The following is a 17,815-nucleotide window of genomic DNA, read 5'->3' on the forward strand; positions in this document are numbered from 1 at the left end:
AGACCACTTTGTTTGATATGATAACATGACAACGACGTGAGTTTTCTCATATCCACGTGTGTACTAACAATAAGGTGCAGTGCCGGAGGGGGGATGCACTTTGTGATCTGTATTCAACCCATTTCAGGTGCAAATATGTGATGCTTTTCCCAGAGACAGTTAAGTGCTTGTGTTCCCCTCTGAGGTGACATGTCCCATCACCAGCCCGAGGTTAAATCAGACACTAGAGTGTCTCTTCATGTGTCTCGCCTAATCCGTCCTGCTGCGATACCATCCCACCTGCTAAATAAGAAATGAAAACATAAATGGACGGCTACCTGACTAAAGCCCGTAATGCTTTACTAAACCTTATTGCTGTTGATGAGGACATTTGAAGTATTAGTGGCAGTGGCATTGAACTGTCTTGTTGGTGAGCACTGGTATAATACCTGATCTATTAACAAATGAGTCATTACATAGAAGGCTGTGGCTTTGTTTGACAGCTGTGTGTTTGTGTATTCATGTTCCCATCTATCATCCTCTGGATGCGCCCTCACGTCTGTTTTGCATCTATCCAAACACAAACACGCCATGTCAATGCTCCGTGCGCAAAACAAATTGGAGCACTCTGTACAAGAAAAGCTTGCCTGGGGCTAGTCATTTTGAAATTAAAAGCATGTCTCTTTGTTCAGCCCCAGTTCCAGGAATGAAGGAGAGAATGTGAATGTGTCGCACAGAGGGGAGAGGAACACTGAGCAAGCGCTGTGATTTTCACAGCCAGGGAATCACACAGAGTCTTTTATCTATTCCTCTCAATCAGGAGACATCCGGCAGGAAAGGTAGGAGGATTAGATTAGCTAGAGAACAGGGAGAGAGAAAGAGAGAGTGGGTTCTCTAATCCTGATGGGGTTTTCAGAGGTACACCCATCACTGTGGAGATGCATGCAGTGTGCAGTGGGGAGTTGTGATCGGGAGGGGCGGGCGCGGGACGGTTTGCCTCACTAAACCCTTCACACTTGCATGAAAGAGGTTCCAGCAAACTAGGGGATTAGTCAGAGTGTAATTACACTTGCAGGGCCTCAGAAGTAGCAAAACGTGTGCTGACTTGAACACACCTCCGACGGGCAGGGGAAGAAGTGAGTAATGCCTGTTAATGTTTTGCCAGTGTGTTGTCGGTGAATTCTTCAACTGAATGAACTGTCTTTAGAGAACACCGACATCCGAGAGATCAAATGAGTCTTTATGGGACTACTTTAGATCTGCCAGATCGACAACAGGAGGTCCAAATACTGTTTGACTTCAAGGACATGTTTGTTTCAATAATTTGTCATGCTTTTTTCTGTTCTCTGTCATTTTTAACAACTGCTTATCCTTCAGTGTCACTTACTGCACTGCAATAAAAACTGCTGCATATTTCAGGTCCTGTCCCACAGCTCAGACAGTTTTCCTGAGTGTCTACCCTTAAAATCTGAATTTCTCAACATGCAACAAAACTATGTTTTTACTGTTGCTATTTGTTACCCAGACAGAGATGAAACACGTAACATGTCTTGAGGCAGCGGTGCAGTTGAGATAACCCTTACCCTTATGCCTCACATCCCCCAGTGGAGTTAAACACAAAAGACAACAAAAAAAACATTAACCCTAATGACATAAATTATTTAAAGCTGATGGTGGTTTTTCATCATATAAATTTTGCAGATTTGCAAAACAAAATCCAGCATAGCTTTCTGCAAAATACCCTGTAGCATTGTTTGTGCGTCCCTGTGTGCTTCAAATATTAAACACTGTGGCATCAGGGAGGATTTTCTGTACAGTAGACATCCTGTAAATTATTGTATTGTAATGCTGTGGTGGAGAATGGACTGTGGGGATGGGGCGATGTTCTCTTGTTGTGTTATTTCTCATACTCTTCTCCAAAGCGATTTATTTGAGGGAGACGTCAGTGTAAGGAGTAATGGCTACTAGCTGGCTCTGGTTGCAGGGCGGAGGGAGAGAGTGAGGGATAGTGGAAGCTGGGGGGACGGCAGAGCCAGAGTTTTTTTTCTCTATGTGCGTTTGTCTGTCTCGAAGGTTTTACTGCAGGGTTAGTTGGCAGGAAAGAAATCTGAGCTTGTTTGAATTAGCCGTCTTGCTGTCATATATTAATAATTAACTTTGTGTTCCGCTGTATTTAGTCATTCTCTTTGACTCTCATTTGCTTCTCATTTTGCCCTTCAGGTCCCCGAGGTGAAGCCCTGCAGCATGGCCAGTCTGGGACACTGCCCCACTTCCTGGAAGAGCCTGTTGATGCTTACATCGTCAAGAGCAATCCCATCAAGCTCCGGTGTCAAGCTCGGCCTGCTCTTCAGATCTTCTTCAAGTGCAACGGCGAATGGGTCCACCAGAGCCAGCACATGTCTCAGGAGCACACCGACCTGGGGACAGGTACAGAAGATCTACATAAACAAATACTCTGGGCTTACACAAGATATGCATACAACTTGTAACTTAAATTATGTTTGTTTGTTTTTCTTGTCATACCTTCCTCCTGACACTGTAACTTATTATCATAGTATTCATATCTCTGATAGCGAGGACTGAGGTCTTAAAAATGAACTTTGCAAATGGGGCTTTATGACAGTGCCTGCAGCTAAGTCCAACCCTTCAAATATATGCCTCGGTTCCTTAGTGCACACTTTGTGTCATATTTGATTTAAACCAAAATGACAACTGTTAGACCATGAAAGGCCCCAGCATGTTCAATTTTAGGATTTGACTTTGTACTGGTGTCTTTTACTGATGCAACTTGCTGAAATGCAGTTGTTGTTTCTTTAACTTGAAGAAAAATGAACTCATTCAAGCCACAAAGAAAAATTTCCTTTACTTCTCTGAAGCCCTTGTATGTTTCTATTGCATCATCTCGCAATGGGTATTGCAAATCTCAAAGATTCAGTTGTTTATACAACAAATTGGCAAAAAATATAATTATACTTTCTTTTTTTACCCAAAAATGTACTTGTATTGTAATTAAATCGGCTGACTCTCCACTTTGTTCAAAGTTACTTGTTTTAATCCACTGCGGAAATGCTGAGTTCAAAGCATCAGGATAATTAACACCTTAGTCTGATTCTTTTAAAATTTTCTCGTTTTTATTGTTGTTGATCTGAAAAGCATAAAAATATTAGCTAATCTCATAATTAAGTTCTAAGCCTGCACTTGATCAATTGACCATCATCTAATTAGAGTATAGCTTTCTGAAAGAGGTGGGGATGAAGGCAAATTATTTATGAGTCTGCCTTCGCTGCTATTAGCTCGACATTGTTGATTCTTCACTTATCACCCAGCACCAATCAATATCCCCCCACAGAGTTAACAATGGCCCTCTAAATTTTTACCGCCTCTAGTCTGGATTCATAGCTTTGCTCCCATCTGGCTCCTTATCACCATTCATATCTGTTGCCACTGGGACCGACACGAGGAAGGATAGAAATACAGAAGGGAAAGGAGAGAGAGAGAGAGACAGGCAGAGAGAATAAAAGCCAATAAGGAGAGAATCTTAAAAATCCACCTGTGCTTGTATATCATAAAGCAGAAAGGTCAAGTCCGGGCCAGGATGTGTCCTTATAAGTACAAGCTGGTGGAAGATGTGATAAAATAGAGTGCATGTGAAATGATGGTATTTTATTAGTCTTTATTGTAACCTTGACCAAAAAATGTCGAAGCAATACAGACACGGATGTCAAGAATGACAGAAAACCTTGATGGGTGGACCTGCACCAAAATGGAAGCATTTACCAAGTTGGTTTGTTTTCCCATATATGAATGTACTTCAACATTTTCCTGAATTGTTGTACTGTAAAAGTTCTCAGTAAGTTTTATATATGCTATTCTGGGGACTGTTTCCTGTCCGTCAACACTGTTAGTTGTGTTAGTGTTTATAGTTGAGGTGACAGCCTTCCAGATAGACAGGCAACTCTTGCGAAGTGTAAATTTAATGAAGGCAGAAAAAAAGAGTCATGCTGTTTGTGAAGAAGGTGGCAGAAACTTCCTGCATAAACTCACGACTTGATCCTCCTGCCAATAATATAATTTATATATTTGTACTTTTTGTAAAATTGGACTGAATGCATTTTACCATCTCTGAGCAATAAGTCTTTGAACCATAGCACCATTCTTTTCCTAACCTCCAGGAAGTAGTTAGTTGCTTTAAAGCAGCTACAACTTCATTGTTTTGGTTCACTCTCAGATCTCAGCATCTTACTCTCTGCCACAGTCGATAGCTGTTTTCAGCCAAAAAGCAAAAAAAGAAGAAGAAGAAAAGAAAAAAAAGCCATAGAAGTCTTCCGCACGCTTGGTCCAGAGTGTTGAACAGCATTCAGACAAACTTGGCAAATAGCTGGTGAACATTGTGGAGCAATTAACAGACTTTTTTTTCCTCCCCCTCAGGATGTGGTGGAGGCCAAACAGAGCTTTGAGGAGAGTCAGTATTGCACTTAAAGTCACCATGTGGTCTGAAACACAACACCAAATGAATGTTAAACTTTTTTTTTAGTATGCTCTGGATGTGAAACTAAAAAGTTGCTTATTTACACAGATTTTATTTGAAAGGTGAAGTGTATTTACAGTTTGTTGAGGTGAAATGTCATGAGTGACAGCTGAGGGCTGCTCACAATTGGTTTAGGCAGGTGTATGGGCAAGAACTCAATACTGTGGCTCCGGATGATGTCACCATTGCAGGATGGGAGTGCTCATATCTGGGATATTTTGGCTTCGCTCTTGTACAGTGGGAGGACGTGGAGACACAATGTCCATCTTTATATATGGCAATGGTTTGAACATATCAGTATCTTAAACATAGTGTTTGGCAGAGTCACCACTCACTCTATTACCTCAGCCCTAGTATCTCGTCCTCAGTAAATACTTAGTCCTAATTGGCAGTTTTTCTTCTGTCATCATCTTTTGTCTTACGATATCGCAGTGCAGCAGGTGCTTTGTTAGTTGGCAAAGCTTCTCACCAGGGTAGATATTTTGTATTGTCACTGATCATCTCAGTGCATAGCCTTGTAATTAGACACAGGACGGTGCAAATTGAAAATGGATGGAGCAGTTTAGTGCTTCAATATAGAAGATAAAGTACAAAATTTCCATGAATTAGTGGCCCTCTGGCGTGACATAAAATATCAAGAAACTGTTAAAGCTATTTTATTGGATGACGCCTCTAAAGGAAAAAAGAGTGGAACAAAATGTCCCCAAATCGATGCCAATATCAGTGGATTTTTAAGAACACTAAACCTGGCCATCTTTCACAGCCCACTCTTGGTGTTAGTGCACACTCCAACAGCCTCCCTCTGAAAGCAGCAAATAGCTTGATTATGTTGAAATCATCATTGCTTAATACATCATTTTTGCACAGTGGAGTCCATTCAAGAGTGGCATCATTTGTATGTACAAATAAGAGAGCCCACATTCCTCCTTTCAGCAAAATGATTTTAATGTTGACTGCTTTTGCTTTCTTTCCTCCATAGCAGTTATTTTATTGCTTCAAGAAACAATACTAATGCAAACCTCTCTGATACTTTGTTGTGAAACTGTGTTAAAAAATGTACGTAATGTCTAAAAGCAATGCCTGCTTTCTAATTGTATTCTCTGATCCTCTTCTAAAAAAAGCAGCATGTTCGGCAAGCAGAATACTAAAACCATTCGTTATTGTTCCAGATTGAAAAGAAATAATGACTACCACTTCATCATTGCACTGGGTTCAGCAGGTCATTACCAAAGTTATTCCTGCCTAGATGTGAAAATAAAGAAAAAATAGAGGTCCATCTTTGGTCCAGTCTGAGTCTGAAATATCTCAATATTTATCAAGATATTTTAAAAACATTCATGGTTTCAATCATTCCCCTGGGGAGGAATTATACTGGTTTTTCATCTGCTAAAATATTCTGTATAAACATGCTAAATATGCAGGAAACCAGCATGTGTCTGTCCTGTCTTTTATTGACCGATTCATGCACTTCTTCTGCATTGCTGTCAGTAGTTTTCCTAAATTTTCGCTCCTATAAAAATATCTAAGCTTAAATACATCTGCTCGTATTATAATATTGTGTGCTCTGGCTGAAACCTCTAGATGGGTGCCCAGCATGATGATGTGAGGCTTTGCTGCTTGGACATGCTTTAGTATTCACAGGTGTGGGCTTTCGGGGATTTCTGTGGACATGACCAGGGTTTTAGTGAGTATCTGTCACTGACGGTTTTCTTGTTGCAGCTTAGGCTTGATACAGAAGTGGACCAACATCCTACATGCTGAGAAAATGAACGTCTCACCTCAGCTGAGACACTTCTGGCTGCTCGTCCAGCTTCATCAGTAGGAGGCAGTTGAACAGCTGTATCTCAGTACAAGCTATTATAGTCTGACTCAGGTGGCAGAATGGCCCCTGGGTCCAGCAGCGAGCGGGGGGCTGTAGCTATTAAAGCAGTAAGCTGTGAATTAAATGCAGACAGACTCAACAACACATGCCCTAACATTGTTTGACGAGAGGGTTTGAGGCGGAGGACAGAAACCGTGTCTGTCCAGAGGCGACTAACTCAGCTAGGGAGATATATTTTAGCTTTGTGTTGTGTTGTTTTTCTCAGATTCAGTCTTGGCTCCTATGTGCCTTCCAGGAGTCACAGCGACAGACGAGGAAAAGAAATGTAGAAACGGAAAAAAGGAAATATCCATTACAGCTTCTGTGAATAGCTTCAACTGCTGTTGCCATAAGCATGAGACAAGCTGGCACAATATGCGCTATCTTCCACCTGGATGAATCGTGTTGTGTTTCTCAATCTGTAAGATGTGTAGCAGAGTAAAGAAAAGATATTTTTAACACCTCATAATGGCTAAATATTTCATACCTGCAACTCATCTTGCCTGCAAGCTAATCCTGACTGCTCAACTTTCCATGACAATGAGCAAGTGTGAGCTGCGTTTGTCTTGTGAAGAAGTATTTTTAATGATGAAACTAATACGAGATCTTTCTTTAAAAAAAAAAAAAAAAAGTCAAATATACTTTCAAAACATATGGAGCTGTACAGTAGATGCCTAAAATAGAACTAAAAGCAATCAGTCCATAGTCAGTAAATGTTTTCAAGTTATAAGTTTAAGACACACTGTGAAAAGAAAATGTTAATTACAATCTTGTGACAGTCAGCTGTTCTGGCCAGACCACCTTTAGTTAGAGCACTGTGCATGTAAGTTAAACCTCACCACTCGTCTGAGACAGCAACAACTACAGCAGTGTCACAATGAATTGTCTTTTCATGACTTTTGGTTTATGTATTTCCTGCTGCAACAAATACATCCATTCAAGCAGTTTAAAAAGATCTTCGGATACCTGTGTGTGCCCATATTCACTGGTATCTTCTCAAACTTTTTCCCAGGCCAGGAGTTAAAAGAGTAAACTTTCCCGTCTTCTGAAGAATTGCACCAGACATTGTTGTCATGTATCAATGCAGGATAAAGTGTAGGTTGTAGAATCTCTAATGAATGCCCATTTATTATCATTATGCAGTTATTATGAATAATAACATTGTTGTGTGATTCAAACCATTAGCCGAGCAATGGTGCGCTGTCAGGCCGAAAAATATATTGCATCTATCAATAAAGAAATATTTTGGGAGATAAAAGAGGACACTGAATGTTGAACATCAGAGCTGCTTTTCTCATTTTGTTGCTGCAGTCAGTTTGAGTTTAATCGATGCTTCTTCTTGGGTTGTTTTTTTGTTTTTTCTTATATTTGAGAAAAGTAGTTTGAAAGACTTACAGAAATTCACAGTGTAAGACAACAATGGGCTGATGTGTAGTGAGTAACAAAGTCTGTGGAAATTGTTATTCTTTTTTTGGTTAAGAGTTAGAGAGAAGAGATGATCAACAGCTAAATATGAAGCTGCAGCCGACCAGTTAGCTTAGCACAAAGACAAAATACTTGTTGGTCAGGACCAGTTGCCACCAGTTTTTTATACCTCAGTCATTGCACAGAAACAAGGTGTAAGGTATTAATGAAACAACTTTAGAGGTGCTGGTAGGTGGATTTTGTTATTTTTGAGCAGAGTCAAGCCAAGCTGACAGACAAACATCAGAGAAGTATTGGTCTTTTCCTCTGACTCTCTGCAAGAAAGAAAACCAAAAGCAGCCGTGCTATATTTCCCAAAATGCGAATCTTTACCTAGAAATTTACAAATCAGCTGTTGCGAAAAAAGCAAAGACTCCTGAGAGGCCGAGATATTTTGAGGCAACAGAGGAAGCTTTTTGATGGGTTAATGAAAACTTTGAAACAGTGATGTAAGAGCAGACAGAGAGACAGGGGCATTAAACCTCTCAGCCAGTATCATTACTGGTCTCATTCTTTTTGAACAGCTGTGGCAATTGGAGTGGCATTTTGAAAATAGCTCACTAAAAGGAGATGAGAGAGTTTCTCCAAGTAGAAAAATGATGTTTGATGCAGACTGTGCGTATAATAAGGCACAACAACTCTACTGCCAAGGGGTGCCAAATGGTGCTACATTTAAAGACGAATTGTGGAGATATTCAAAGGGCAGAGTTCGAGAGATGTGGTGTTTCCACTGATATTTTGATATTTTCCTGTGATCTACTGTGCTTAACTACACACTCTTTGTAGTTTAACAAAAGCAGTACTAGTTAAACCATATATGGGATATCTTCAATCAAAAACGACTTTTGTAATTTTGCTGTACCACAGATGAATATGGATTTCAGAAATTAAATTGAGATGCCAGTTTTGCCAGACAAAAAAGGAGACATAGGAATGTTATTGCCTGCTTGTGGTCCAGTGTCTCTGGATGAGTGAAATCGAAAGAGAGAAGATGAGACCGATAAAGAATCAGTGGTAATGAGACGAGAGTGAACTTTTAATTGTCTCAGTATTTTTTTTTCTAGGCCTGTTTGTGTCCAGTGCATCCACTTAAAAACTTACAGGTTTTATGTGTAGTAAAGTCTGTGTGGTCTGTAGTCACCTGGTGTTGTTTGCTTATTATTTATGAATGCGCACACAGTGGATCACTGTGGGCAATGGCTCTGCCCAGTGTGCTACTTTTCAAATTGGAGGATACAGATTTATCACATACATCTGTCCTGCTGGCTTCAGATGGTTGTAGGGCTTAATTACTGAAGGGGAAGGCTTTCATATTTTCAGTATAAAGCAGCTCCAGTAGTTGACAGACATTGTTACATACTACCAATTATTTTTTAACTTTCTGCAAAGTGTTATTCTGAAGTCACATCTAGTTGTTTGCAAGTGTTTTAATTAAAACTGTTTATTACACGTTTCCCCCTCGAAGGATGTGCTCAGTGTCAGAATCACCAAATTATCAGCTGGGGTTACACCAAAAACAGCCCCAGATTTCAGATGTCTGTTTTCAGCACGTCTGCACTCCAGTCATTTGCAAAACACTGAGCAGTTGCTTTGTGCTGACTTATTTTAATGAAGCCATCATTGGTTTCTGCCTCTTCTCACACCTTTGTGCCACATGCTGGGTATGAAAATGCTGTTAAAAACAGGAAAAAGGCACCAATATGTCAAGGCGCTGCGATGAAATTCAGGCATTTGGTGCACTGGCAAGAGAGGCTTTACCAAATAGTGTTCTCTAACATACATGCAACACAGAAACTGGCTGGGTATGCTACTAGATGCTAATGGTAGGGCTTTCTAACCATCTAACCGTCTTTGGCTTGATGTCCTCTAATTAGTCAAGACAAAATCTAGAAATGGACAAGTGGCCACAAAGTCCAAGTCAACCACCCACAAGACAGCGCGAAGTCCAAAACAGCAGAAGAAAAAACTTTTTGAGACCAGTTTCTCTCATTACATCATTTGTCTGTATGTCCAAAAAGATGTTTCTTAAAACAACTCTTCTGGGAGAATGTCTGTCTGATACTTCTTATGCCTGACTTCAGATCAATACCACAAGTGTTAACGCCAAGAACAGTGATCGGGAATAAAAATTGCACATTCAATTTAGTCTCTATTTTGATGAATAAAGAAACACCCTCCTGACAGTCTTTGCGGTCTTATTTTGTATGTCTTTTATTAAACACTATTAAATATTAAATACAGATAAAACAACCCACACGACGGTGGTGGCAGTTGTCCGTGTCAGTTTGCCCAAGAAAGCAAGGTCACAAATTGAGGCATGTACATAAAATCTCATCAGAACACCCTTACCCAAAACAAGCTTATCTGAAGAAATTCAGCTGCCTTAAGGCCTTGTAGTGTCTCTGTGTGGACAATCTGGATCTGCTCTCATGTCAAAGAGTGCGAAAGGTTGCAGTGACCCTGCAGTACTGTTCAACAAGCCATTTGTTGCCAAATTTTGTGATTCTTATCAGTCATACTTCAGCCTGGTAATTAGGCTCATTGAGAGCTCACTGCTTGAGCAGTTTTGACATCTGTGGTGAGTGTTTTTAATAATGCAAAGCACAAGTTCGGGCTTGACTGAAGCCAGTGATGCTTGTAAACACTGGGCGGGGGGAATTTTTAGTCTCAATTCTCACCCAGCATTCGCAGCTTTCACAATTTATTTTTTTATTTTAATTTTATATCTTCAGAGCGTAGGCTGTTGTTAACTCGATGAACTGCTTGTCGTTGTCTCTTTTCACTAAAAACAACAGTAGAGACCAAAAGAGCGAGCGAGCAGGGGGAAGCAGAGTGTCACAGTCGGCCAGTGGGAGGCTTATTGCTGCAGTCCACATCTGTTGTGTCACAGTGGGTAAATGGAATTGCATTTACGGTATCTTATCAGTTTGGGTATATGAAATATTTTCCCACTCATTTTATAGGCAATTCGGAGCCTTCCTTGTGGTGGCTGGTCTCCCTGTGGGTAAGCATAACTGAAAAAGTGTAAATATGTATTGTGTACACACCATCCAGAAAGGATGTTTTGAGTTAACATAATTTCTGGCTTTACAAGCATCAGAATCTGCCATTAATTTCTGTGTGCCCTCGCTTTAGCGCTAAAGGTAACCAACCTTACCTGAACCATGAAACAGGAAGCTGATCAGGACTGACAGCAATGGTTGCCCCACATAACACGTTTGTAGAGAACACATCCAAGTCAAATATTAGTATGCGATTCCTGTAGCTATGAAGAGTCGTTCAGCTTAATGCAAGACAACTTTATACTTGTTTCTATGCCTCTGCATACCAAGACATTGTGGACAATGCTATGCTTCCAACTTTGTGTTTGTTTGTTGAAGGCCCTTTTCTATTCCAGCATGACTGTGCCCCAGTGCACAAAGCAAAGCTCCATAAAGACATGGTTGGATGAGTTTGGTGTGGAAGAACTTGACTGGGCCACACAGAGTCCTGACCTCAACCCCATCTAACGCCTTTGGGATGAACTGGAACGGAGATTGTAAGCCAGTTGGTCCTTTTGGTCCAACATCGGTGTCTGACCTCACAAATGCTCTACTGCATGAATGGTGAAACACTCCAACATCTTGTGGAAAGCCTCCCCAGAAGACTGGAAGCTGTTATAGCTGCAAAGCTGTCCATGCATTTAGAATATAGTCCCTGTTGGTGTAATTGTCAGGTGTACCAATACTTTTGTCTATGTAGTGTACATTGATCAGCTTCCTATACAATATGATTATCTCCACACACTGTAATTCAGTGCAGCAGTGTTATTTCCTTTTCCCTTTGCAACTGCTAAGCCTTTTGATAAACCACAGGCAGACAAGGCTCAGCTGGATATACCGTGTAATCATTGCTGCCCAGATTTTAACCTCCCTTAAGGAAAATGGCTTGTGCTGATAAACTCCTTAGAATGATTTCAGGAAGCTGTTTCCAGCCTGTAGAGACAGTAAATCACTCAGTTTCTGTTATTTATTGGGCTTTAAAATTCCAAAGACAAAAATAAAAGAACGGCAGTGGCTGTAAACAAAACTCAGATTCTCTCGCAGCACACTGCAAGCTCAGACCTATCACAGAAAACAACTTTATTTTTGTCTCTGTTGAAATGCTGTAAGAGGGCTGGGAGATAGAAATGAGTGATAGAACTCAGGAGATTATTGAAGGACAGATTGAAAGAAGAGCAGAGAGGAAGGTGGAACAGAGGGGATATCTGTGTTTATGGACTTCAGCTGAAAGGATGATACCCTGATGGTGAGATAAGAGAAAGATGGGATGAGGGAGAAAAAGGACATCTGAAATGGAGAGGACAGTGGGAGTGTGAAAGAGAGGCTGAAAATGGATATCAGGTTGGTCGTCTCGAGAAGGAGAGGATAGCAGCTCCTGCAGATTCAGTGATGAAGAGATAGCGATTGAGGGAAAGCATATGAATGCTGGGTGGATAGAGGAAGTATGGATATCCATTCCTGTTCGTGCTCTCTCTCATAGACCAGCTCTGTTGTTGTGTATTATGATCCTAGCCCTCTGAGAGATACCATCAGCCAGGCATTAACTCAGGACAAAGAGAGAAAAGGTGGGGACTGGGAGGGGCAGGGTGTCATGCTTCGGAGTCCCTCAGCATCACCGACTATTTGTCTGTTTGTTTAACAAAGTGGAAGTGAAGTAAATGCAGTGGCACGCATACTGAAACACACTTGAGTATGCAAAACTTGCCCCTAATAAGCACACATGTGGTTTCTGGATAAACATAAACATTGCAACTGGGGGGAATGACACGAATAAGGACTCAAAGCATTTTAAAGGCTGAATTATCATGATTTTTTTTTTTTTTTTTTTTTTATGCATGGAGTAATTCGTCCCTTTGGTTCCAGGATTAAGTATGACACACACAGCTGGGACCAGACTGAAGATGTTGCTGGGAGCATGTTCCGCTTGTCTTGCAGGGTTCGTCTGTGTCTGGCCCTCAGCCAACCCTCGCAGCCCCCACATGCTGAGCCGCACGCTGCAATGTCACATCACACAAACATTTCCCCTTAGCTGAGTTCACATCACTCAGATTCTTTCCTAAAGCTACATCCATCCACTTTAACCCCCCACAGTCCGTGCCGTGTCACCCGCTATGTACACAGCTGCCTCGCGACAATCCCTCAGACAAACAGAATTCTGAAAATCCTCCATACAACGTGGCGTAAAGCGTGACAGAGACGTTCTGGACCGATTTGAGCCGAGCCGGACAAGTCGAGTTCTGCTGAGCTGCTTGGATCAGGAGCCACTTGTAGCTGGCACTGCCTAGCTCCCTTGGGGCCTTTTCATAGACTCAGCCAAGGCAAAACAATGGGCCAAAGCAGGGAGAGATCACACCACAGGCCCTGTGCCAGACAGACCAAAAGGCAGAGAGCGAGAGCAACATGTGATGATAAGTGAGCATCAGCACTGGTGTATCTCTTCCTGACTCCTTTATTGAGGCAACATTAGAGAGGTATTAAAGGGCATGATTGAGGGGACAAGTGAAAGCTGCTCCACCCTTCAGGTTTGTTGTCAAGGCTTTGTGGTGCTTTGTCAAGAGCCACTGGCAGGAGCCTGAAGGGAAGGCAGAAAGAAAACAGGTGTCCAGGGACGGGCTCATGGAAGGAGCTGAATGAACATTTGTATGCCTGGATGCAGGGAAGTGACCGAATGTCACCAACATGGCCGAGCAGTTATTGGATAATTTCACTAATGCAGTGCCACCGAGTGAGACTTGGAACGAGGACTGAGCTCTTTGATTGATGCTGAATGTGAGGGAACCTGGGAGTCTTAGTGTCTTTCTGATTTCTCTCCTCCTTTATCTCGCCTTCAGCAGAAACACCATGGCCTTCACTCAAACACCTTTACACGTGGGTGTATTTGTATTGCTAGTATTTCACATGTTTGTGTTTAAATGCTCGTGTGTGTTCATGTCTTGTATGTAATCTTTAAAGGCTGTTTTCTCAAAATGAGATTTTTCTCATACTCTGGGCCAGAAATATCCACGTCAGTAGCCTGGTTTATATAATGTTTTCTTTTGTTTTCCCCTAAAAACATGGCGAACATTGATATTTATGGCTGTTGACAGTATTTTCCAATTCATGGAGTGATAAAAATCCGCATCCAAAACAAATATATCTGCATCATTTGCATAATTAAATCTTCAATGTCAGAAAAACTTTAAGACAAAAAAAGTAAACAGCTTGCAAAGTTTCACATTTAACCGTACTCATGGGCATGAGACATGAAAAGCATCACTTTTTGTTTTCTTATTTTATTGTTGTTTAGCAGTCGTAAAGGTTCCGACTGTGCGCCAGCTTTTGGAGTGAGTCTGCAGGGCTGTAGCTCAGACCCTCACACCCTCTGTGAGTCAGTTTGTCTGCTTTCAGCATGAAACATTGCATCAGGAACAGCAGACTGTTGCTTATTCATTAGTTTCTTCTGTTTTCTTCATCATTAATAAAGATGAGGCGGTCCGATTGTGGAAAAAAAAGACATTGTAAATTAAGAGACAACACGCCTAAACCCGCTCCCTTGTCTCCATAGTGCTTTAGGCCGTTGTCACAATCCAGTAGTGAAATTGCTTGTCAAAAACTACTTATGGAAGTTTAGAGGTTACATAAAAAACATAAATGGAGATGTGAGCTTATTCATTCTGAACGGCTGCTTAAAAGAAATTTAAATTCTAAACTGACAATTAAACACAGAGACTAACACAGAGCACTATATGGACCAAACCACACTTCCGAGACAAAATGCATGTGCTGTAGTCAGTGCAAGTTAAGTCAGTTGATCCTGAGCTCAGACTCAAGCAATGTCACCATTGAGTCAGCTAAAATAGTGTTGTGGAGCTGAAGAGGAGGAAAATTCAACCATCACTGAAGGACTAGACTCACGGAAATGTAGAGGCGCCGCCAAGAAACAATCTGAGTCTATTTCTGTCACAAAAATATCTGTTTTTGTGTCTGCATTTGGATTTACACCAAACCTTTTTAGAAGTCATTTAGATTGGTTCATTTTCTGCATGAAGTAGTTCCTCAGAACTATTCATACTCCTCATATGCATATGTGAGGAGTATATATATTTATGTATGGCTGCCAGCAAAATATACAAATAACATAAAATTAAGCAATAATAATAATAATAATTAAGCAATAAAACCTGATTTGCATTTGAACACAACATTGAGTGAAAAAAACAGAAAAAAACAAAACAAACTGAGTCAAAATAAAAGCTGTATTTGGACCCAGGCTATGAAGAGTCTGGGTGCACATGAAATGCTCAAACAGAATGGGAGGTAGTTGTGGGAAATACAAGTCATTACTTCATTAGGCCATATTTAATGATTTTTACACTGTTTCTTTGGGTCTAGAATGTCTGTTGGTTTGGGGGAAAAATAAGATATTTATTGACAAAAATCTTAAAACTTCTCTTTGTATGCACTTTTGAAACAGGTGGTGCGCAGTGCCAGACTTCAATACCTGAACACGAATTGAACATTATACCCGTAGCACATCTGTCAAGCTTTATCCTGCACAGTGCAGCTAATTTGGTCAAAACCGCAGAAGTGCAATTAAATGTCTGAATATTGAACTTAACACGGTTATGTGAATTTAATCCCCCTGAATTCATTGTGTTAAATAACCTGATGAGGATGAGCCAAGCCTGATGTTTATAAGACATAAGGTGACCTTTTATATGGTGTCTGAGCACATGGCTGTTGACTTCACTGGCTCTATGAGTGAATTCTTCCACATGTGTTTTTGATTTCACCGAGTGATTTCATTGAGAATAAATTCTGATGTTTCTTGGGTGTCACGTCAGGAAGAAAACAAATATTGCTGAAAAAAAAAATCACATGCTGTTTTTATTTTACAGTGCGTTTTCTTTTTATGTTCAAATAATTCGTCCCTGGATGTTTGCCGCATTGAGCCCAAAGAATCGGACTCACTAGCACTGCATATTTCTCATGTGGTGATGACACATTTGCCCCCTCACTCGAGTACAGTCTTGTGTTTTTATATTCCGAAGCTAAATCTGCCTCACTCTCACTTAATCAGGCATGTTGATTAAGTCTCTAATTTGTGGCGGTGGAAAGGAGGCGTTGATGGAGTGGTGTGTGTTTATTGTACATAATATCAGTCAGTTACTGCGGAGGATTACAGTGTCTTCGGAGAACATTCCTGTTTTACATTACTTCATTAGGCTCCCTTTGATAACCTTTCATTTCATATTATTAGTTTTCATTTAATCCCAGCCCATGTCTAAGCTGCTGTCTGCGGTGTACGGCATGATGGCAGAGCCTGTAGAGAGACAACTCTTCTACAAGTGTAGGGCTGCTTAATTAAGCAATAAGCCACAAGAGACCAAGCTTTAAAGTGATTTTTGAACAGCTGCTGTGAGATGTTGTTAGGCATGACTTGTTAGCTGTTCCAAAAATCAGTGTACAGTACAACTTTTATTGATTTGCTGCCTTCGGAAAAGGGTACAGGATTATTATAAGGTACCAGACATGTTAGATTTAAATGCACTGTAAAACAAAGCAAAAGATTTAAGTGGCGTGGGATCATGGGAGTTGTTAGACAACCGCCGTCTCCGATGGCGAGCTATCTGACGTGATTCAAGCAGAAATATGACAGGTGAAGTAATGTTTTGTTAATGTTCATATTCCGTTTAGTCACATTCATGGACTTCCTTCTTCACCCTCTGACTCTGTCTCTGTATAGTCACAGGCAACCAAATGAAACACAACGGTAACCTTAAATGAAATAATACATCTCTCTGGTTTTTCTGTTCTGGTTTTAGTCATTTTCATGCAGAAACACTACATGTTATTTCTGAAGTCATTTATGAACATATTGGCATTACATTATCCGAGTGACCGAATGACCCAGCATGTAATTCAGCTTTGCTGTTTGAAATTTTAGTTGATTTTATTATCCTCCCTGTTTGCTGTTAAATCTCCTCTAGCTGTATCAGAGCTCTGAGTTACTGCAAATGACCCCAAACCCAAAACATTCTACTGCTGCAAGCGTGTTTAAAGCGTTCAACTAGTAAAAGACAAGGTGCTTTTTACCGTAAAGCAGTCACAGGAAATGCAGTGTGTACTGTAAGGTCATTTCTTGGCATTTTTTTGGGCATCTGATCAGCTTTAAAACATAGACAAGAATAATGGAACAAGAAGAGCCTACCACAGTTCGATACAGTTGCAGGTGATAGGAGGCATCAGGTGGGTAACCGCCAATAACCGAGTGACTTTTTTCTTTATTAAAACAGATGTTTTTTCTCTGGACTGTGAACGATTACACTACTTACCTTTCTGTTTCTGATACCGTATCTGCTCGAGGAGTGTTTTCTGTCCTATTGATCCTCACTGGCTCTTTGCACCAGTACCCACTGATGTTGCCAAATCAACCAGGAGTTAAATCTTAAGAATTATAACTCAAACTAAACTTACTATAAGGCATAAAACACAATTAGGTTGTATTTAACGTTGCATCTCAGCTGCTCATACAGTCAAGTTATTCAGCAACACCTTCACCCTGAATCCACTGATTAGCACTAATATTAGTTTTCTTTGAGGGGGTGGGTATTCGTTATGGTAGCTTTCCAGTCCCGCTCTTTGCATTCTTTATTGTATGCTGTGAGGAGTGACAAGGTCAAGTACTCGACACCAAACATTAGCTCTTTGTCGCTCTGTATTCACATATTAATAAGTCTATTCAAGTTGGCTGGCAGAAATTCGGGTTTCTGCTGTGCCAGACAGACATCACATATGTTGGTTGAAAGCTGCAATTTTCCAGATACCCAATAAAGCCACCTATCATACATTAATGGTCCAGGCCTGTCATCTTTTAAGCTTGGTCTTGCTTAATTGAAACACCAGGCTTTTAAATTCCCATCAGTTGTCTATGAAAATGTTCATCTCACACCCAGCTCATTA

The 17,815-nt window shown here is 40.7% G+C and overlaps 1 protein-coding gene across 1 annotated transcript in view; it reads left to right on the forward strand.

Annotated features, from left to right (window-relative positions):
- The window catches only part of LOC124051800 (netrin receptor UNC5D-like), a 133,529-nt gene that overhangs the window by 75,796 nt on the left and 39,918 nt on the right, over positions 1-17,815 (forward strand). The window contains exon 2 of the mRNA XM_046375478.1: positions 2,200-2,406. Within this exon, the coding sequence (XP_046231434.1) occupies positions 2,200-2,406 (207 nt within the window). The remainder of the gene's footprint in view (positions 1-2,199; positions 2,407-17,815) is intronic.

Source organism: Scatophagus argus, chromosome 20 (genome assembly GCF_020382885.2).
Source record: "Scatophagus argus isolate fScaArg1 chromosome 20, fScaArg1.pri, whole genome shotgun sequence".
Classification (NCBI taxonomy): domain Eukaryota; kingdom Metazoa; phylum Chordata; class Actinopteri; family Scatophagidae; genus Scatophagus; species Scatophagus argus.